Source organism: Athene cunicularia (genome assembly GCF_003259725.1).
Source record: "Athene cunicularia isolate RWA chromosome Z unlocalized genomic scaffold, athCun1 chrZ_part1, whole genome shotgun sequence".
Lineage (NCBI taxonomy): Eukaryota > Metazoa > Chordata > Aves > Strigiformes > Strigidae > Athene > Athene cunicularia.
This window is the reverse complement of record NW_020799142.1, coordinates 161,399-185,177: the sequence shown is the minus strand read 5'-3', so window position 1 is coordinate 185,177 and position 23,779 is coordinate 161,399. Positions and strand designations below refer to the sequence as shown.

Here is a 23,779-nt window from a genome sequence, read left to right as displayed (position 1 = left end):
AGACCAGAATAGGCAGTATTGAAATAAAGACGATGGAAAGCCAGACTGCTTTGTTGTATAGCTGGTGGTTCTGCAGCATAACCCTGATTAGACGACTAGTGTAAGTATACGCATGGAAAAAACCCAGATTTTTCTGATGAAAATGTCAGATAGATAGACAATTGTAGAAGATAAAGTTATTTCTAAAATTTTTAATTACTTTTCAGACTATGTCTTTTTCCCACAGAGTGTTTGGTTTTGATCAAGAAGCTTAAATGGTGAAATTCTGATTAATATCAGTGTGGACATCAAACTGCAGTGCCTCATGTGAATTCTTTTCTTTGTCTTAACAGTATTGTCCATGAAAAACTATGCTTTGGATCATCTGGAGGAATGCATTGTTGAGGGTATTAGAGATCTTGAACTATGAAGACTAACCCATGCAATCCTCCAAGTACAAACCTTGGGAAGCATTGCAACAGCATCTTTTGGGTAAAAATAATTTGATTTCTAGTTTTAACTAAAAAGGAAAAAATTCAAGTGCGGATTTTACTGGAATAGCTCTAGGATTCATGTAAAAGTGAACAAGTAGGATAATACAAATGAGCAAAAGATGAAATACAAAAATGGGAGATTAATGTATGAAATAGAGAGAAATGACATAGTGGAAAAAAATATATAAAGGTAGATTCAGGATTAGTAGTGAAGTATTAACTTCCCTGTGATCTACTGTTGGTTGAACTTCCTTAACACCATCTTATTTAGATTATATTAATGTTTTTTGCAAAATTGTGCTGTTATGTCTCCCTATGTATATGTGTAACATATATGTCTATGTCCTTCACATGCTGAGTTGACCAAAAGATGTGTGACCATGTTAGGGAAGATAAAAACTATTTAGAGTTCAAGTTCTTGATGCCATGCTCAGGTTCTCATGTAGTTTTTGATTAAGGGTGGACATGGGTGTATTTCACCGGTATGTGTTGAAACTGTGTATTGGAGACAAACATGTTTCCACCTGCTTCTAACCAGCTTAGATTTCCATTGATGCCGTTCCTAACTTAGCTAGGAGATCCCCTCTAAGTTGCGTAGGCTTCTTCCAGTGATAAATCCCTCACCAAGGCAAATTTTTTCAGCTTCACTAAGTTTTCTTGAAATCAGGTTAAAATGAATGCTAAGTGGATGACCTTGAATCTTTTTTTACAAGCTGTTTTACCACAACAAGCCCTGAACAGTCTTTGAATTATTTTCGTTTGATTTTATAGCATAACTTTCTCAGTTAATAACTTTGTCATGAAATTACACAGGGGAAGGATTAGTAACTTGTAATTACATGCATCACCCACTGAGCTGTGCCTGCTGCCTGGCTGCCTGTGTTGTCCACTCTCAGAGCTAACCACTTCAAGGGAAAACACACTTTTTTTTTGTTTTCTTCTCCTTTTTTAAAGTGCAATGTCTTTATTTATTCATTTATTTAGTGGCAAATAACTGTGTAGAATGCTCAAATGGTTTTAGCTGAGTTAACTGTAAAGCCACTGATTTAGGGCCATTAAGAGTCATTATATAACTAGAGGGTTTTAAATTATGTTATATCAAAAATGGAGCCTCAGGGTAAAGCCAAGAAAATATTTCTCTTTATGAAGCTCCTGTTTTACTCCTTTTTTGGATGTCTACTGTTAGATGAATTTAAAGTCTTATATATTACTTAGAAGTATGAAGTACTATACAGGCCCCTGCTCGCGTGACAGAGAATGAACTGCTGAGTAATGCTACTCGGAAGAAATAAGCCTTCCCAATACCTCTCTGTACTTTCCATGGCTTATTTGTACACACAGAGAAGTCTCATGATCATGCTTGTTTAAGAAAACACATATGATAGACAGAATACAGAGCTCCTACACATCCAAAACAATTTAATCCAAAGCCTCCTAGAGACTATTAGATTCATGGATTTCTTGATGATCAGAACTAAGATTAAATGTAAATCCATAATAACTCAATGGTGTCTACTATCTGTGACTAGGATAGGAAGGCAGAACTACTCAACAAGCCTCCTCTATATACCACATACAAAACCATCTTCAGTGCTGGTGCTATTTTGTAAATACTCTAAGTCAAGATAATTATCTGTAAATCTGAGTAAAATACTGCTTCACTTTGTAGTTCAGGACACGGTTTACTTCCTCACCAGCCTCTCTCCGTACCTTCTTGTGTTTGTAATAGTGTAGGTAGCCATTATGTTTCAGAACAAACCACCTCTTTCTCCAGCCCTTCAGTATTGCTGACTGTGTTCGTTTATGCAAATATCCTCTGCAGGTAGGTCTAGGGGTGTTAGGGTAACGGCTGATATCTGATCCCACCACCATAGTCAGGATATCAGGACCTAAAACATGACATGAAGAATGTGAAAACATATCTCAAAACTATAATCTGTTAATATTTTTTAATAACCCTATAGAGTATGGAGCAGGATTATTCTTTCCCATTCCCTTAACTTCCCAGTGTAACTTCTAGAAGCAGCAAGGAGCAACCTAGGAAATGATTAATTAAATCAAGCAATATTTGGCCTTCTTTTAACAAAAATTCAAGAATGAAACTAATTTTGTATTGAGGACTAGTAATGCAGCCAGCTATCTGAAGACACCTCAAAACAATTTTTGTGACCTATTTTTTCAAGCAGCATCTTAAGTGCTTACATACTTTATCAGTTTAGAGAAGTGGTTGGATTTCATTCCTCAAATGGGTATATATAAATTGGGGTATATACAAAAATTTCTGAGAATTTTCTTAGGGGCACTTTCAGTCTCTGTTATTTTACACATGCTCTTGAGAATTTTCTTTTCCATGTCTTGGAGTCTACTGACCTTTTGTGTTGTCTGTGCCTCTCACCAAGGGGACTTGCTGTTGGAGTCTAATCTGTGCTAAAGGGTTTACTTATAATTTGCAAAAGGTAAGTGCTCAAAGGAGATGTTAGTTTGCATGATTGTCTAAAAATGTGTTATTATCAACAGTGAGGTACAATTTCATAAAATTTGCTGATGCTATCAATACATCTATGGCTTTGACCTTTAAGGCCTAAAATTCTGATTATATCAGATACTACTATATAGCAGGTGGCAAAGCCTTAAAGAGGATTAAGAAATGTGACTATGACACATTTTCATTTGCAAAATATTTGCTGGATTTCTCTTTTGAGGACATTTGACTTTGGGAATGCTGTCTGTGTGCCAAGATTTAGGCCAGGGATGTTCTCTGAGGAGTTAAAAATACTTACTAATCAGAGATTTATCTACTAAAACATTCAACATACTCTTAAATATAACAGTGTGAATGGCACCTCTATAATTAAAGAACTTGGTATGTGTCAAGTTAAATTTGTCATTATCTTGTAAAAGCATTTTAATTGATTGAATTTCCTTGTGAAAATGATATCTGGGGTGAATAAAAGAATGACAGTAGATTAACTTTCAGCATGCAAACATGGGTATCTTTGGTCTTGATTTTAGACTTGATTTTAGTCATCACAAGTCTGGGAAGAATATGTATGGTTAATATCACTAACTCCTTGTTTCTGTGGTGCTGCAAAAGGATGCTTCATTAAATAACCTCTCTGCTCTCCTGACTAGACTTCAGGTCTTTATGACACAGAAATAACTACTGGGTGCACTGAATCAAGCTGTGAAGTCCTTTCCTGAGGAAGCATAAGGCTAAATAAGGTATTGGTGTGTCTGCAGTCACTTTCAGGACTTTCTCATTTACTATCTTTAAGGTAGGAGAGACAAAAGCATTACTGTCACATGTACTCTTTGGGGAATATTTTGTATATCCATTTTTGTTCTGTTTTCCTGGCAAGGTTTAGATATAAAAGTGACTTTAGTAGTACTGTATTAAATAATAATGTATTAAACTGTTAATTAAGATTTCTGTTGCATCCATCAACCAACTTTTCTGGATGTATTTGGAGCATCGTACAGCAATCCTGACCCCTCTGTGTATTTTCTTGTGATCTCAAGTTTACCTTTTCTTGCCAGATTGGCAGCTTCTGAATGTGGCATGCTGGTGACATCAGTTCCATTCACTGCTATCAGAATATCCCCAACCTGAAGCCCTGCTTCTTCAGCTGCACTGTCTGGAATAAAAAAAACCCAACATTTTATTTAGAGTTAGGATATCAAGCATGTCTATGTGATCAAGTTTTTCTAGCAAAACAGGTATCTGTCCAACAGTCAAGCTCTGGGGCCTTTGTGATGTCAACTTGGAGCAAGTTTTTCTGAGAAATGGGTTAGTCATCTGTAAATGAAGCTTCAGAGTTTAGGTACTGGTTCAACACTAGATACTCACCGACAGTGGAGAAATTTAATTAAAACTGCCATTAGGACTTACATGTTTTAAGATGAAAATAGGCATTTCAGTATCTGAGGATTTTGTCCTAAAGTGCAAACAAACGCCTGGTGCAACGTTCAGTAAAGTTAGTAGAAAAAAAATCTATTATTCTGGTGAACTTTGGCTTTAAGACCAAAAGACTGCTTTGTGTGCTGATGTTTCTCTTACTGGTTAAGAGAATTTGGCTATAGTATTTTGTGGGGTTTTGTCTTTAGGAGGAAAAAACATAGTGAGTTAACAAAGAGTCAGTGAAGGAGGGATGGAATCAGATTTGTTAATATATCAACCTTTTATTTATTCATTAATTGTTGCAAAGTACATACACTTCCAATAAAATAGTGCTCAGACACATGCCAGCCAGGAATGGTGGCAATTTAGAGAAGTCATAAATACCCTTCATTCATGGGCACCAGTACACAGTTACTTAAATCCCAGTTACAAATTTCTCAGTCTGTTTTTTCCTTCTCTTTTATAATTAAGCAATCCTAATGTACCAGGAAAAAAATGGTTTTGGAAAATATTGTTCCATGTCCATATATATAATGTATATTTTAAAAGATTTTGTACCTTATTATGCAGTAAATGTGATTGTTCAGTGCATTTCTGAGGCTTCTTAGAAGTTGTAGGGAAGAGAATAGTAAAGGCTTAATAATAAACAGGCACAAAAAAGCCATGGTTCACCCTCATGTGTATTACAAATCATGTGCAAATTTGCCAAAGGCAACACATTTTGAGTTGTGCTGGCCTTGAGGATCTCATACAAGACTTTATGATCATAAGCAGTCTTCAAAATATTATTAAAATGTCTCAGTGTGTAATAAAAAAGATACAAATGCAATTTTTGTCTGTTTTAATAAAATTAGTAATATTTCGAGAAACCAGAATTTTATTATAAATTTGTCTTTAAAAAATACTTTTTGTTGTTCCTATTTTAAAGCAACTGCATTTGAAAAGAAAACATACAAACATACAAGTAAATTTAAGAAGAGTGATATACAATGTGAGTAGCTATACTTAACTTTTATTAGTAGGTATTAGGGCTAATGTGTGCATGACCTACGATTTATATTTAGGTAAAACATTTTCCCACATTCTAATTTGAAAGACCTCTTCTGAGGTTATATTATACTCTTTGACAAAACAACCCTAAGGGAATCTGTATGTTTACAATTGGGAAATCATGTAAAACTTTCAATTCTAGAGAGAAGAAACATTTCTTTGCAACAGAGATAACTTTGTATGGATAGATACTGAAATTCCAAGCAATCTGATAATAACAGCTAGTTGTCCAGGCACACACACATTGTCACAGTTGTGCTATTAAGACAAATGATGGCTGAGCTGAGTAATTTTGTTTTCTTAAAATAATCAGCAATGAATAATACTGATCCTTAACCTTGCAGTCAAAAATAATATTCTGATGAGCAGAAGAAGGTTTTTAATTCAAAATTACTTTCTCTTGTTCACAGTAAATTTTCACATAAGTTATACTGTGAAGATTACTAGTCTCAAGAATTATAAAAATATGTATGATGGACTAAAATTAAGTAGCTATTTCAGGATGAAGAACATTACATAGCCACTTTAGTGTATGGGTTTCTAATACAAGTCAGACTTCTAAAGTATTAGTAAAGTGTTGACCTTTTCAGATTTTTTTTTTTTTTCTGTGCATGTTGCTCCCTGGCTCAGATTTCTGACTTTTCTGATCTTCCCTAGTGGAGTTTAATGATGACCCTATTTAGTAGCTCAGCAGGCAGTTTTTAAAATGATGGGTTCGACTAATGGATTCATGGGTTTCTGAATTCACAGGCTTTCCCAGCGTTGTCAAGAAGCTGAACAATATAAAACACAATGCTGGTAAAGTGACAGAGCTATATTTAGATGTCTTGTTAGAGGGTGTGCACTGGCATTCTTGGTCTACGATGACATTTTTTTTTTAATATATGCCTTTGATATTAGAAATCTGGCAGGGTCTCCTGTACCTTCTGCTCCTTCTCTAGTTCTACTCTGTCAATCCTGAGGATACGGAAAGCAGCACAGCAAACAATACTCTAGATTTGGATGAATCAAGGTTTAGGCAGCAACAAAATGAATGTGACTCTCTGTGTCTCATTCTTACTGCTAGTACAGACAGAGCCAGCTTTTAGATGTATTTCTAGGCTGCCATTGCACACAGAGCCAATGATTTCAGAGACCTTTCAGTGGTGACTCCCAAGATCTCATTCCTGAGTGTCACTGCCAATACTATGTTCTCCATCATGTAGACATGGTATAGATAATTTCTGTTTAGAAGCATTATCTCACATTTAATCTTTGTTGACACTCATCTGCCATTTTTTTTTTTTCTCACTCATTCAGTTTTGCCAGTTTCTTCTGGAGTTCCTCACAATGATCAGACTGCTCCGCAGAAGTTAATAGAATGTCTGTTAAGAATTATAGATGGCTCAGTGGAAACCCATCCAAGCAGAAGTCTCCCCAGCTAATAAGAGGTTTGGAAATATTGAGGGTCACTGCATCCTTCATTTCATTCTTAAATCTGTTGTAATTAACAGATGTCAGTTCCCAAAAGTTTTGGACTTTACATCTGGAGAGAGGCTGGATGCAGACACTTGCATACGGTACCAACTGGCAGGGAAGAACACAGAACAGTGGAGACTGGTTTACCATAGGCATATGGGGTCCCTAAGATACTTTGTCATGAGCAGCTCAAGGACCTGTCACTAAACACCTTACAACCAATATTATTTATGTATGTCTATATTACATATTATTATAAAACTGATGTTCTATATGATGTAGATAATATATATTACTAAATATTATATATTTATTTTAATACATTTTTATAAGATAATTTGACCAGTACCAACACAACTTACTTGTGTCTACTTCAGTCACAAGGATAGGCTTTGAGAACTGGATCCTGAAACCCCAAGGGTAATTTCCAGTTCCTTTAGCAATCTTCACTGTTCTTTCGCGAACTGCAAAATAGGAAAAAATATATCCCTTTTTCTGTACAAGCCAAGTTCAATTTAACAAGCAGCAGTCTGGTTTTAAAACTTCTTATCTATAGGCACTGACAGTTATTGATTTTGCAAATGGCTGGGATGCTTTACTCCTAGCTGTTTGGTGCTGCTCCTCTGCCAGTGTGTACCTCCCTCATGCCATGACTGATTAAATGTCATTCATGTCAGGACAAAGACAGACAGCATCAATGAAGTGTGCTTTCATCTGCAGTTTAAGTGCCTGGAACTTGTAATGAAGAGGTGGAGAATCATTCACATATTCTACTCTACCAATGGTGTTGTGAGAGAGAAAATTGTTCCTGCTCTCACTGTCAGACTTCTAAACTGCAAAGACAAAATAAGCTCTAAATTCTTAAATGAGTTTAAATACGTTTCTTGTAGTTTTATTGTTGTATTTTAGAAGGTCTTTTGGATACCAATTTTTCCTTTTGTTTACCCATTCCTGTCTGCACCCTGCTTCCACTACCTTCCAATCTTCTAGTCCAACACCCCAACCACACTGGCATCTCCTGACACCATGGCTATACCCATGTGAAATGTCTTTCAAGTCAGTAGAATTTAACACATAAATGGGAGAAGGAGTAAAAAGGAAGACCAGGGTCTAATTGCCTACTTCCAATGTTTTCTCAGGGTCTAGTATTATTATTGTGTCTCAAATGGTCTGGCTCATTAGCATATCTTATACTCATGAAGGACTTCAGAATAAATATGAATTCTCAGGGTGTCTGCTTTTGATCATTTGACTGTCTTACTGTATTTGTTTAATGCGGGGCAACTTTATAATTTGACAGCTGTTTTGTCTTCAAATTGTAGACTATTTGGAAGATAGGAATTACTTTAAAGGTTACTTTACTAGCAGACCAATTTATGTTACCTGTTTAAAAGAGCATGTATACTTCAATCCCTACTTTAATGATCTCACTGAACTTCTGAGCTCTCCCATGGGGAAGAGGCAATAAAAATGGCTCCCCAGAATATTCTTATATATTTCAAGGGAGATTTTTCATATCTGGAGATTTATAGAGGACATTTGTTTTCTCTCATATTGTGAATGATTTATGAGCTTCATCAAAGAACTATCTCCTGGAAAGCTACAGGGTGTTTCAGTTTGTATTAGTTCTTTGAACTCTGTTAACTTTCAGTAACTTAAAATTTGAAAAGTGAAGGGAAACCTTGCATCCCCCTGAAAAAGTTTTTCACGATACTTGTTTGCATGACAGGATTTAAATTACACATAAACCAAACCTTCATGCCCATAGCAAACTCGATTCTTTTCTTTCTTGATCTACTATATTTGAAATGTTGATGTAGAACAGGTTTTCTGACATTGTAATATTTTATGTCCATAAATAGCTCTCTTATGATTTTGCCATGCTTGGAGAAGTTATGAAATTGCATTGCTTCTGCCCTTATCACAGTATCAGTTTTGTCAAGTAATTATGACATTTTGAAAGAGAGTAGCTAAATAAGAGCTACTTACTTTTTCTTATAACCTTTTAGCTCCTTGGATTGCTCTTTTTCCTGTCTTCAGAATCTACTCCAAAAAGCTGATGCCATGGAATTCTCCCAATAAATACAGTTTTATGACATTTATTACCTGCTGCTTTAGACAACTTACTTGCCACTGGTCTAGGCCTTTTGCTGAGACATCTAGGACTGTTATCCGGAGATACATCATCTCCTCTGAAAACCCAGGAAGCAGAATGAAAGTTTTCTGAATAAAAGCCTCTGTCCTCATTTTCAGAATGTAGTCTCAGATCTACTGACCGAGCATCCTCTGAAATTACTGTCATAAGATAAAACAATTAAAAGGAATGTCAGTAGGGAAAATGCATTAAGAATAACAGACCTCATCCAGTCAGCATGGAATTATTGCCTCAAACTTCTTAATGAACTCTTTGTAACGTCTGTACTTAGTTCTGCAATTTTGCTGCAGTTAAAGGGGCAGTCTGCAAAGATGTACAAATATAAGATCACAATATTGGATGCTATTGCATACTGAACTCAATGCCAAGTGAATTAAAACCACAAATGCCAAGTGAAGTCTTAATGCAAATGATTGAAAGAAGAGCTTGCACCTCTTTAAGAGGTCAGGCTTTAGCCAATTGTTAAACTTTCTTATGCAGCCCATTTGATTAGGAAACCAAACAAATTTTCTAGAAATTTAATATGAGATTAGTGCATATGGGAAGAAAAAAGACAAACTGAAAAAAACTGGGATGACTCAGGTAATTATGACCATATTTGAAGTTCGCTTAATCTTAGCTCTTTGAGATCTATGCATTTAGTTTTATTAAAAAGGAGGTGAGGAAATAATAGTTTGCATTTTGTTTTTGTTTAACATAAAACTTCTGGCTTTTCCTAGGCTGTTGAATATTTATATGATGTTACATGTGTTGTAATGAGGATTTTCAGGTTCATATTTTGTCTTAATTTGCATTCACAGTCTTTCAGTGAGTTCACTGGGTCAAACCATGTCACCCAGATAAACATGGAGAGGGAGGAAAGCTCTAATGCTCCGCTAAAGGAAAAAGAAATAATGTTCAGGCTCACAAGGATATAGGACCTCAGGCAGCTGAACATGTGACAGGCAGGCTATAAACAGCAGTTTGACTGTGAAGAAAAAGGCTATGCAATAGTATGACAATTTCTCAAGCAGTCTGAGAGCTGGAACTTCCAATCTAAAACTGGATGGTGAAAAGTACATAAATGTATAGACCATCAGAGACTGCACTAACAGATAGACTGAAAAAATGCTTTATTATAAATTATCTGCTGGGAAAAAAAAAATCATATTCCTTTCAGTACAAAACACAGCTAGTATAATGCAGCTGGAGAAAGGATCTGTTTGCTTAGTTTATCCTGTGTTTGATGTGGCAATGATTTCCTGTTTCAAAACAGAAAAGTAAAATTAACCTTTGTTTAGTTTTGTTCAGCAAGTTACTTCCTGAATACATCTAAATGGTAGTCTTTTTTCACTTTGACAGTTTGCGTAACTGTGTCTATGTAGAAAAATACTCCACATCCACTGACCTCCCTTATACAGAAAGTCTGAGGTGGCATGATTAACTATATAAAAAGATGACATGATTAACTGTATAAAAAGCTGCTAGTAAATAAATAAAAATAAGCAAATAAATATATACTACTAGGATGATATGTTTAAAGCACATCTTAGCTTGCTATCAGGAATTTATAAATTAAGAAAAACTATACTAGCAACAAGCAATTCAGTACAGCACAGTTTTTTGCCAGTTTGATACAGAATTGTTATAATTGCATTAGAACTTAAAATCTGACAAATAGTCAAAACCAGAGAAATAAATGCTGCTATGCTGGTCTTATGGAATTATGCCAAGACACTTCTTGAATGTCTTTTCACCTCTCCCCACCTTGAGCTTTCAGCACTGATGTCAAATTGAGCAGTTTATGAGCATCAGGAATAAGCTGCACTTAGGTTCTTCTTAGCTGCTGGAAGTAAGCACATTAGGAGCTGCAGCTTCCAGATACTGATTTGAGTTGTCTCAAGTCTGCAAACACCAGTGAACAGTTTAGCTACCAAACCAAAAAGGACAGAAGGCTCAGGCCTGTAGCATATTATCCAAAATGTTTATATACTAAGATGTGACAGAATTGTCTGCTCACTCACCTGTTTTGGAGACCACTTCAGGTTCATGCCATGTGCTACCAAAATCTTCTAGCTCTTGCAACTTAGTCTTTTTGTTTGTTTGTTTGTTTATTCATTTTTATTTTTTAAATTTTTTTAAAATTTATTTTATTTTCTCTGATATCAGCATGTGTCTCATCTAGTAAAATGAATGGTCCAGTCTTATATTCAACAGATACTACTTTTGAAATCAGTGAACAGTTTATCTTGGTGTATCTATCTCCTGGTAGGTTTTTGAGCTTTGGTGGTTTGACATGGTAACTTTCTAATCTCTTTGCCATGGACTTGAATTTGTCTTAGGGGCAAAGCATGGAAACTGCTACCATTAAACAGCTTTTTAATTTTCATGTGACACATCATTCATCCCTTAATAACAGGCATTAAAAAGTTAAGGATTGATTCAGTTATCTGATCACAGGTGGCTAGTACCATATTAGATGCCTTAAGGTATCTCACTTGACATTCAGTAACTGCTTTAAAAAGGCATGGGTTGCCTGTAGGCATCTCATCTGGCAAATGACACCTGTGTTTAGGTAGTGACTTGATGCCCTGCTGATGTAGGACTTACCTTTTCAGCACACAGACAGAACATATTTACAGTTTATCTTCTATTGGACCTGCACTGAAGCCTTACAGCTCTCAGTCTACTATATATTTCCATTTAACCTTCTTCAGAAAGGAGGTTACACATTTACAGATAAAACTTCCCTCATCAGAAGTAACCATCACAGCACAAAATATTTCCACAGAGAAGTGCATATTTCTTCATCAAAGTACTTCTTACACTACTAAAATAGCAAAACAGGAGTCAAAGGTGGTGTGAAGTAAGTAGTAACACATATGTTCTCTCTTAGACTGTGCAGTCCTTCCTCGAGGACTCCACTTCCATGAAGTGCAAATTCATTAAACAGTTACTCTTTAAAATTCCTTCCCATGTGATTTAAGCTGATGAGCATATAGCAAGGTGACAGATTTCTTAATGAGACAGTTATGGGACTAACTGTTTCAGTAACTAGAGGGGCATGAAGGACAATCTAGACAACAGCCTGAACACAAAGGTGAATCAGGTGGTAATCTTAGGAGAGGACTCTCAGCTCACCGTGGCCTTGACATAAGCAAAGTGGGCATCAGAAGTATGGCTTTCATTACACTCTCAAAGTTGCTGCTGTATGTAATTACCTGTTTGTCTGTGCTTAGACCTTGTCTTAACATTAGTTGCATATGTACAAGAATGGTACAAACAACTGTTATTCAGTCAGATTGTTCACTTGGTTATATGAAGGAGAGAGGATACTAACTCCCATAAGTGAGGGACAGTTCAGTTGGATAAAATATGCTTGCTCATCATAATGACTAAGACATAGACTGAAGTTATGAGTTTTCTTAGCTGAAAACAGAGTGTCAGTCACACGAAGGAGAAAGAATAGAATTGTAAGACTAAAGTACTCACTTGATCCCTCAGTAATTGTGCTGTTTATGGAGCTTCCTCCAGTTGAACTGCATTTTTTGCTGTCTTTGAACTGTTTCCGTCTCCTGGCCCACTGGTCTATTGCTTCTTCCTGGGAACTATCACTAGCTCTGGTGTCTTTCATCAAAGGCAGCTTTCTGGTTTTATTCATTTCTGATTTCAAGTCTAAATTATAACCAGACATTGTAAGGAATACGCAAGATAACTTAAGCAATTACACTGTTTAAAATTTTCACATTCTAAACAGGAGAATAACCTAGCCAAACATAGAAGTGAAAACAGCAAATAATACTGAAAATATATTATAATATATAATATAGTAATACTGAAAGTATATATTTTAGACTAATTGAGGTCTTCATGCAGAGAAAAGTGTATGTGATTACCTTGTGGTAGTTGTATCTGTAGTTAAATACCTAGACAGTCATTTGTATGGCACCATTTTTATGCAAAAACATGTGAATTGCTCATAGATTTTATTTACAAGTACTCATACATTTTTGAAGTGGCCAGTATGTAGATATATGAAGTATTGTTTAATCATCAAAAATCTTGAAAGATGCACACACAGATAAAAGGAGAATATATCTATCAACTTTCAGTTTCTTACTAGGTAGGGCAGTAAAAATTTATTTGTTGTATTACTATTTTGAGCTAAAACAACAATTGGAAAGCAGACTGTGCTGGATTCCATTCTGAAAATGCAACTGAATCCACCGGCAAGGATAGATAGGGAGAAAGTGAGCCCAGCCTCAACAGTGTTGTGTTAAGTGCTCTCTTGGCTCAATAGCCTCTTTCTGACTTCAGTCAGATCTCCATCACAGATGTGTGCCACTGAGCCCCTTCTCCAGGGCAGCTGACTGTTGCTGAGAGTTAGGAAACCAATTTCTTGTAGTGCCCTTCTAGTGCCCTTTGCATGAGTCCTTGCCCCTCGGATAATAAGTAAGTTCCCACAGCACCAGCAGACTTCTAGGTTGCTTGGACTCCTCTCCCCCATCCTCTTTACAACATTTGCATCTGTTTTTCTCCTCAGTTCTAGATGCTCTCACTCTTTGTTAAAAAATGACACATATACTTTCCAGTGTCACTGAATTACCGAACACAGCAAGTCCCACATTGCTCAGTGTCTTGACTAGGTAGGCTAGTATTCCCACATTACAAGTGGACTTCGTTTCATATTAACAAGTTTTAAAACTTTAAATGCTTATACTTCTTTCCGGATGTACACATTTACTCCTTTAAGATGGGACCTCCACAGCATTGCTAACAATAACACAGATGGAAAATCAAAACACTGCCATACACCAAAAGAGGACAAAAGTTACAGACCAGGTGAGGTGATAGATTAGAGAAAGAACACACATAGATAATTCTTAGCAAGAGGTGGAAGGGAGAGGAAAGAATAAAATCAAAGTGCAAGAAATAAATACAACTCACTTCTGTCCTGTGAGTTTAACCGCGGAGATCTAATGTATGAGAAGTCAAAGTTTTTGAGCATGTAAGCTTCCTTCAGTGTCTTCTTTCTATATCTTGTTCTAAAGAGATTCTATTGAATTAGTTCTCTATTTATTTTAGTATTTTAGATATTGATCTATATAGCAATATCTAGTTATATATCTATATAGTCTATATAAACTTCAGGTATTTTTGAAATTTCCGTTACCAGTGCCAAACAGGACAACCTTGGAGGACATACCAGTAAGATTATTAAAAACTTTCTGATGCTTTTTACTAAGATTTTTGAAGACATTTTCCCATTTATTTTTCAACAGTATAGAACTCCTAGCCTCCAAACCTGCTGGAAACATTCTCTTTTGGAGAGGACAATCTGAGTTAAATTTGTATATAACTTGATTAATATTAAAAAATTAAAGTGTTTGGAGTGATATTTCAAAAACACACACTCTCATATGTGTGTGTACATATTCACAATGTAAGAAGCTTACTTTGTAGTGTGCAGTTCCCATTATGGCTTTACATTTTTATAATTTACACCACTCCTTTTAAATGACCAGTTATGGATATGAGTAGATGTATTACAGAAGGGAATACAAGAAATTCTGTAAAAGATAAACTATTAAAACCAATTATTTTTCATAAGCAGTTTTCTTAATGACATAAAGAGAGGAGAAAGAAAGTTAAATGATCTAGTATGGTCATTCCATGACATGTAAAGACTCAGCCAAAATTAGGACTGAGATGTACTCAGAATTTAGTATTTGCTTAGATCACATGGATTCCAAAACCAGATTTATATGGTTTTAAACACTGACTAGACCTCTGAGTTCATGCCACATGTCAACTGCAAAAAAAACCTTCCTGTTTTGGTGTTTGCTTTTCTTACTAGATGCATAGGATGGGCTGTTTAATGTATGAAACCCACTTCTTGAGCAAAGCTGAATTAAAATTGTCTTTATTTTTAATTTAAGTTACTTAGCTATATAAGATGGCTCCTAGGATCCTCAACACAATAACTGTATATTATAACCAAATGGTCTAGCAAGCCAGTATAATCTTTTTGTAAAGTTATGATATACCTTCATTTTAAAAAAAAAATTGAATTTCACCAAAGCAATAAACCACCTATGCAAAAGGTGTGTAAATGATATTAACTCCTGAAGTCTTATAACACCTACCTTTCTGACTAATCTGTTTTACTGATGATGGGGGAATATCTGCATTCTGATGAAAATCTTCTTTCATTTCAATCTTTTTTTTCTCAACTTCATCAGAGTTGGATTTGGCTAACTGACGTAGTTGATGTGCTTCAGACTCTCTCTTTAAGCTATCATCAGTTGCCTCTTTACTGCAAAAATTCTTTGGTCTTTCCTCGACATTTGACTGTTCTGGGAAATTCTCTTTCTTTTCTGTATATGCCAAAGAGGTAGATAATATGGCAGCCTGTGCGGAATTACTACGGCAATCAGATTCAACAAGGATATCCCCAAATATGTCTTGTATCTCTGAAAAGCTTTCTGATTCATTATTTATGTTATGCTCCTCAGGATCTAATAGCAAGGATGACAGCAAGGATTTTTCTTGTATACTACAGGGAAGTTTAGACTCTTTTCTTAATGCAGAGTCAAAAAAATCAGGTATTAATTTAGTGTCACCTTGGATAAGTCTTCGTTCTAATTCTCCAGTTATCACAGTGATTACTGACCCTCTCCTTTTTTTTGCTACCTCAGGCTCTGCAGGGGGTAGGTGAACATTTTGATGTAAAGCTGCAAGCTGATGTGGGTTACTTTCTATAGATGCATTATTAGCACTTTTCTTGACATTATGTGTTTCACACAAAGAGCTTCTAGAATGTGAAGAGACCTCTACTAGCTGAGCTTTGCTCTGTAATTCAATGTGCTTTTCTAGATGGCTGTACTCTGGTGTCCCTTCATCTAAAGCATTTTTGGTAGACTCAGAGTCTTCTTCCCATATGGCTAAGTTTCTCAGAGGCTCCTCATGTCCATTTTCTTTTTTCTCATTTATAGCACCACTGGAATGAAGACTCTCCCCTAATGTTTCTTCTTTTTCTTCACCTTGCCCCACAGAGTCTGCACAGTCATTCAGTAAACATGTGCCATCTAGACTTTCTTCAGGCTCAGATGGATAAACGGTAATATTATGATCAAATGACGTGAAAGCATACTGATATGAAGACTTAAGACCTCTCAAACTTCTCAGTGAGGAGGTCAAGTCAGGACATTCAGAAAGTTCTGTATAGCTGATATGAACATGTGAGTTCCTGTTATAGGCATCTCCTGCTTTGGTCTCCTTAGGCAATACTTTTAAGGATGGCAATGAATAAAACCCAGAATCCCTTCTAGGGTGAACCAGTGATGATGCATCAAGGGTAGTATCTGGGAAAGACTTTCTTCTTGCTGGTTTTTGCCCTGTGTCTTTCCATTTGTCACACTTCTTTCTTTCTTGACCTAGTTCATTGTTCTTACTGATATACTCCTTCCCAGTGTTTGGGTTATTAAAGGTATTACTAGCTACAAGATAATTTGTAGTATTTATTTTTGAGAAAAGTATTTTATCTTTTGAAAAAATTGATAAGTTTTCACTGGTGTGGTCTTCATAGTCCTTTTTGCTATGTTTATGGAAATAACTTTCTTCCCCCCTGATTCTCAAGGTTGTAGAGAGGCTGTCAGATTCCTTTCTGTCATTAACAGGGTACGAAGATATCCCCTCTGCAATTGTATCCAAATGCATTTTGTCACAGTCAGCAAATTCTTTAGGTGGAGGGAGAAGTGTACTTCCATCTGGGAATGTATAGTCTACTTTTTCATAAAAGTTAAAAGATGAGTCACAATCTGTATTGCAAGGTGCCTCTGTTACAGAGTAATCTGTTTCAATCCAATATATATCTTCATGTTTCCTGTTGCGGGTTTTACTGTGTGCCTGTTCACCAGGTTTGATGTTAACCTTTAGATTTTTCTTTCTATTGGTATATTCCACTTTAATTTCATTTGATTCAATGTTCATTTTCAGGGAGGAATTTTTATTGATGGCACGTTGAATTTTATGTTTAGAAGACTCCTTGTAATTCCCATGGTGTTCTGCTGAATGGTCAGTTGAAGAACACTGGTACTTGGAACACTTTGAACACTGGCTTCTCTGGTGTCTTTCTTGGCAACATGTATTGTTATTTGAACTTTTCCTTTTTTCAGCTATGAGTTTTGTTTCAGAATCAAACAAAGAAACATTCTTAATTTCTACTTTCACATTAAAAGAACCATATTTTACTTCAGCAGTAATTTTGCCAGTAGCCAAGCTAATGGACTCTGCAGAGTCTGGCTTGCCCCACAATGTAATTTTTCCTGTAGATGAGCCCTCTGATTCACCAAAAGTTACTGTAGCTAGGATTTCATCTTGCTGAGGAGAGAACATTTGGGAAGGGTGGTTCTTATCCTTCTTTCCTTCTTTTTCGCTGTCTGATACGGTATCAAGGTCTCTATCTTCAGAGGCATCTGAGCTACTCTGATTCTTGTTTTCATGATCTTTTCCATCTTCTTCAGTACCTTTTACATCCACTGGCTCGGTGAAGTGAGCCAGAGCCTCATCTGCTTTATTTCCAAGGTTTCCTACATTTTGTTGGCATTTACAAATGGGTGACAACTGTTCATCTAATTTAAGGTAAAAAAAGAAAAAAAATGTTTTTCCCATGATTTGTTAAGAAATGTCACAAATGTCTGATAAGCTTTGAGACACTTTTCATAGAAAATGCCTATTCTATCCTCAACGTGTAATGTATTTTCTACAACATTATTTTTTTCATTTATTAACTTCTTCTGTCTTAAGTATTTGATAAGTAATGTGAAGTCAGATAAACAGGGTAGGCCATGTTAATTCAATCTGACTGGAAGAAATTAATATTTTTTTTTTCTCAGAAAGTTTTACAGTTGTTATAGGATAAGGTATTCTATTTGCATATAGAAAAATCTACCTTTTAAATTTCATTACTTCTCTCAGTATTTACTTCATTCCTGTGAACACACTGGGACAATCAATATCCCATTGCATGTTTGCATTTTGGGGTAAATTACATGGAAGTTGACTTTTATAATCCTTTCACAGATGAGCAAACAAAGGGATAATGAATACTGTCACAATCATACAGCAGATCAGTGGCACGTTGCCAGGAGGATATGAGCCACAGTTCCCTGTTCGAAGCAGAAGAAAATACTGTTTTCTGGCTGGAGCTGTACTAGGCAAGATTTCATGGCATTCATACAATTACATAAAATTCTGCTTTGCTTGGGCTTTTTTTAGAATAGGCCATGTGCATTAGAGGATAACAGTTTACAGTGACATCTACCTAAGTAGGATTAGAACAAGCTGTTAGACAACACTGAGAAATTTACAGCAAGAATGCCGAAAATTTGAGGCAATTAAACATCAACATCTTAAGAAAGACTGCCAGATATAGCTAGGATAGCAACTCAACTAAAACAACTAGCCTCATCAAGACATTATCTGTATGTACCCACACTTGAGTGTAAATATTTCCAATCTGACAAACATTGGGGCACAAAGATGGATTTCTATCTTGATGAGTAAATGGAGAATAACCACCTATGATTCTGATGTTTTTCAAGTTAAACATTTATGTAAACTTACATTCTCTGGAATCAGAGCTCTTTCTGCCCTTGCAGATTTTTCTTCTTTTTCTACTCATTTCTAAGAACTGAGGACATCTGGATTCCACTCTTCTGTGTGGGAGGGAAAATATTGAATAATGAGAAAGTTTCTCTAGAATAATTTTGCTCTCTAGTTCTCTCAGGCTCTTTAATTTGTTTTCTCCTATGTGAAAACTGACTGGTTATAATGAAACCCAGAAAAGTGCTAGAGAAGGTAATAGTGCATCTATTCTATTCTGTTGATTGTTTGGGACCAAATTTTCAAAGGTTTCTAAATAATAGCTTAAAATCAAGGTCTGATGATCTCAGCTGTGGGAACTGAGCCGATATTTGATGATTGTGTGAGATTTTGTCAGTGGCTGACCTTTCCCAGCCTATTTTTATCCAATTCCGCTTTTTAAAGATTTTGTCAATTTTATTTATATACATAATGAGATATGAAATCCTTACTAATCATTGGTTTTTCTCTTGAGAAAAATTCAGACTTAATACAGGAGAATAAAAGGCTTTACCTAGGATTAAGTGCATAACTGAGTCTCATGCAGAGCAAACCAAAACCAATCTACATTCCACAGTTTGGGTTGTCCCTTGTGTTTGCTTGTTGAAAGAAGAAAATTGTCTTAGATGATTTTTTCACCTCATAGGGGAACTTGTTAAATGTAAGATTAATTGTTAATGCTATCTTAGTATTGAAGACCTATTCCACTCAAATTAATTGGTAAGTGGAATACTTCTAATAATTAATTCTTCAATAGTATTCTTTTCACAAAATCAATAAAATAAAAATTTAAAAGCTTAATTTTGTTTCTCCATGGACCTGTGGGAAATTTCACTGTCTGAATTTAACAGGCCTTAAGAAACGTGATATGAAAGAAGGTTTAGCCCACAGGAAATATTATGGATGCTACTATTTGTGTACTTCAATAATCTGAGACAAATTAAGAATCCCTAAACCCTCAACTAGGAACTGAGTTTTTCATCCATGTTTATTTAGCTAATCAGTCAGTTTCTTGCAGTTGATAACTGAAGTGAGACCTTACATTTATATCAAATTTAACACAATAGCTAAAATCCAGAAGTCATCTACCAATCCTATCATGCAATGGGGCTGAATGCTGACTGAAGGCATGGTATTGATGGAAGAGGTCTGTATCCCATGCATCAGGATTGTGATGTAGACGCTATTTAACCAATTAGAATTGGTAGCATTTTCTGAGATTGGTATTTCATTTGATAATGAAAATAATCAACTTTCCAAAATAAGTCAGTGTGTTAGGATGTGTTTCTGTTTATTTAATCCAAAGATTTTCTATTGTATTCTACACGACCTTGGAATAGCTAATTCACATTATCTGAAATTAGAAGTGTTTGAACTGCTCATACATCATCAGGATAGTCTTGAAAATCAGTAGTTATGTTAGGAAAATTCAACTGACTGCAAATGTTAATAGCCATAACCATCTTTAGATGATCATCAGTATATCAAATGAGTAATTGCGGAAAGAGCATGAGTGAATTTTTCAGGCTGTGAGTTTACTTGGTGTAACAGAGATGTATGGATTTTGTTATAAAAATGAGGATTAGGATAAAGGTTTTTAAATCATTGCACTGACATTACAAGACACATTTTACATGCCACTGTGTGCAGTTACACATAGCTAGTCAAAAAACTGGGAAAAAAATCTTGTTTCAATACAGTTACTGACTTCTTAAAACTTTTTAATTTTGTGTAAGGCTAAATGACTGAATATGCTAGTGCACTAACACATCCATTAGTTGGCTGCAGAGAAGTGCAGGCATTCTCCCCCATCTTCTTGGATTACACTAGAAAGGCTGAGTCACACATAGCTAGTCAAACTAGCTACACAGTTACACATAGCTAGTCAAAAATCTGGGAAAAAATTATTATTTCAATAGTTATTGACTTCTTAAAACTTTTTAATTTTGTGTAAGGCTATAAATGACTGAATATACTAGTGCACTAACACATCCATTAGTTGGCTGCGGAAGTGCAGGCATTCTCCTCCATCTTCTTGGATTACACTAGAATGACTGAGAAAGTTTTGTATTTATTTCACAGCAGACACTTTGTAAAGTTTATATTGTAAAATTTCAAAGCTTGACAGACAGTCAAACCTGACAGCTGAGCTCTATTGTCCATGGGAAGAATGATCTTAAAGCCAAATAGAAGGCTTTAAAGGACACAGAGGCAAAATCTGGGGCTGATATTTATCTGTAGTTTTGGATATGAGACAGTGTCTATTAGTTCCAGATAAAAATCAGTATTCTCTTAAAGGGTTATATATGCAAGCATGTTAAGAGTATCAAACTCCTATATAGAGGTGTCTTTTGTTATGTAAGATCTGCAGATTGGTGCATATATTTATGACAACAAGAACAACAGACAAACAGAGCTCCAAATCTGATTGTGATACTTGAGGTTTCAGTTATATTTCATTAAGTTGTAATTGAGAAAATATTTTTACTTCTAGGAATTCTCTCAATTCAACCTAAGGAAGATGCTACACACCCAGTTCCTTCCCCTTCCTTTTTTCCTTCTTGACCTTCATGGTTGTCTTTCCAAAATACTTACCTTTTGTTACACTGTTTTTTGTCTTTCCCCAGGAATTCTACTTTCTTTTTTTTTTTTCCCTATCCTATGGTCAGTAATTAAATGGTTAATCTCAATTTAGGAAGTGCAATTGCTAAATTTCCTTGATAAAATGCTGTTAAAAATTATTTGCCTGGTTTACTCTTTGCATTTGGTAGTTAAGTGTACAGCTGTATGCACTACAGATTACTCTAAAGAAAATCTGCATTTTACTGAATGCTGAGTGCACCTTACAGGCCAGGAATATATTTAGTACATAAATTGTTTAAGGCCTTTTTGTAGGAAAGAATAATAGGCATGACTGTAATCAGTTGGGAGTTGTTCTGAATTATGAATGATTTGGGGATAAGGTTAGCATGGTTCAAGATGGATGAAGGAGTAGAAAAGTGAAAAGACCACTGAACAATACCAAAAAGAAAAGAGGAAATACTGCAAGAAGGATGATGGAATATTGAGGAGGCAGAAAGTATTGTGGATCAATTAAAATGAAAATCATATTCGTTTAAGTTTCTCCTCAGAGCTATATGTTTTTGCCAGATTTTGTCATGGCAAAACATCATAAAACTTTGCAGAATAAATTCTAGGTCTGAGATGGTCACTAGTTCTACTGCTATTCAAATAGCTTTTAGTGGCATAGGACAATCTGAAAGTACTGAAGGTAGATAATGTTGATTCTCTGCATGCCAGGATTGTCAGAAAGAATCTAGTACCTTCTAAAACTTAATAATCTGAGCATGCAGCTGTGAAACCATCCGTAGAGGTAGCCACAGATTGAAGTTGCTCAGAGTGGTAGGATATTATAGATTTTGCTGTCTGGTCAAAGATGAGGCACCTAGGTGAACAGGATGATTAATCTGCATTAGTTTGGATTTGTTTGGGTTTTTTTTATGTCTGTAATTTGTTGTAAGTAGAACAAAATTATAATTTAGAATGATTGTTTGCACTGTTCATTTGTGATTAAGACATCTCTCAGATGTTTTTGTATTTATATATTAATGATTTTAATCATACATGCAGTGTGTTAAATTGTTGATATCTTAAAGCAATTTTAAAGTAAATACTGGAAAGAACCTTTATGAAGCCAATAGTTTTGTTGTCTCTACTACATTTCCGTATGTTAATTTATGCTTCCTCCTCTAAGGTTTACCACATCAGAAGAGGCACCAGTTCTTTGTTTTTCAGTCTTTTTTGTTTTGTTTTGTTTTGTTTTGTTTTCTTTTCCTTGCATTGTCTTTGTCTATTCTTGCTTTGTTGGTCGTACAGCTGAGATGTGCTAACAGAATCAGGAATCTCATCACCTTCAATCCTAGTCACATGAGTGACCCATTGACTTGACTTAGATAGATGCATCAGGACTACAGAGTAACACCCTGCATTAGGGACTATTCTGTCCACTGCTGGACACTAGATGAACGCTATATGAACACTAGTCTAATTAGTTTAGATGAGAACAGAGACACAGCAGTTCACTGGATGGAAGTCAACATCCACTGACATAGTGCTCTATATGACAGGTTGTTCTAAACAGCACTGTTTGGGTTAGCTCAGAATAATAACTTCTTAATTTTGAATGAAAGATCACACTCCACCATAAATATAGTTAAAGCTCTATCTAGGATGTGTTCATTTTCACTGTGAATAACATCCATAATAGCATTTCTTTCAGGATAATGCAGATGATGAAAAGCTTTGTGATAATAACGGTAACAAAATAACAAAATATTTTTTTTAACACATGTCACTGTGATAATCTTGTTAGGCAGGAAAAGTTCTCTTGAAAAATGATGGTTGGAAGTGAAATTGAGAATACAGGAGTTATTTTGCTTCACTTTTGAATACTTACAAAACAGATATTTTATGTGAAAACATGTGTGTTCTTAAGCTTTCTAAGCAAGCATGTTCAGTGAACCTCTACAGTAATGATGAGACACTGGCACAAGAGAAAAACTAATACAAAGTAAGGAAAATATGGAGAGAATATTTCATAGAATCAGAAAGGTTTGGGTTGGAAGGGACCTTGAAGATCATCTAGTTCCAACCCCCTTGCCACAGGCAGGGACACCTTCCACTAGATGAGGTTGCTCAAAGCCCCATCCAACCTGGCCTTGGACACTGCCAGGGAGGGGGCAGCCACAGCTTCTCTGGGCAACCTGTGCCAGTGCCTCACCACCCTTAAAGAATTTCTTCCTAACATCTAATCCAAATCTACCCTCCTTCAGTATAAAACTGTTACCCCTCATCCTATCCCTATACTCCCTGAGAAAGAGTCTCTCCCCATCTTTCCTGTAGGCCCCTTCAAGTACTGGAAGGCCACTATAAGGTCTCCCCACAGCCTTTTTTTCTCTCGGCTGAACAACCCCAACTCTCTCAACTTGTTCTTGTAAGATAGGTGCTCCACCCCCTGATCATTTTTGTGGCCCTCCTCTGGACTTGCTCAAGCAGACTCATGTTTTTATGTTTGGGGCGCCAGAGCTGAACACCAGCTGGGGTCTCACAAGAATGGAGTAG

General features: G+C 35.8%; 1 protein-coding gene across 5 annotated transcripts in view; it reads right to left on the bottom strand.

The window, feature by feature from the left end:
* The window catches only part of LOC113489909, a 45,845-nt gene that overhangs the window by 17,701 nt on the left and 4,365 nt on the right, over nt 1-23,779 (bottom strand). For 3 of the 5 annotated variants that reach the window (XM_026865986.1, XM_026865985.1, XM_026865981.1), the window contains exons 2-9: nt 19,173-19,257; nt 18,641-18,732; nt 15,160-17,646; nt 12,506-12,688; nt 9,007-9,174; nt 7,242-7,343; nt 3,998-4,108; nt 2,184-2,362 (exon numbers count right to left, since the gene is read on the bottom strand). In XM_026865986.1, the coding sequence (XP_026721787.1) occupies nt 2,184-2,362; nt 3,998-4,108; nt 7,242-7,343; nt 9,007-9,174; nt 12,506-12,688; nt 15,160-17,646; nt 18,641-18,732; nt 19,173-19,201 (3,351 nt within the window). In that variant the 5' untranslated portion in view covers nt 19,202-19,257. The remainder of the gene's footprint in view (nt 1-2,183; nt 2,363-3,997; nt 4,109-7,241; nt 7,344-9,006; nt 9,175-12,505; nt 12,689-15,159; nt 17,647-18,640; nt 18,733-19,172; nt 19,258-23,779) is intronic. The other 2 variants (XM_026865984.1, XM_026865983.1) reach the window with 1 other exon arrangement.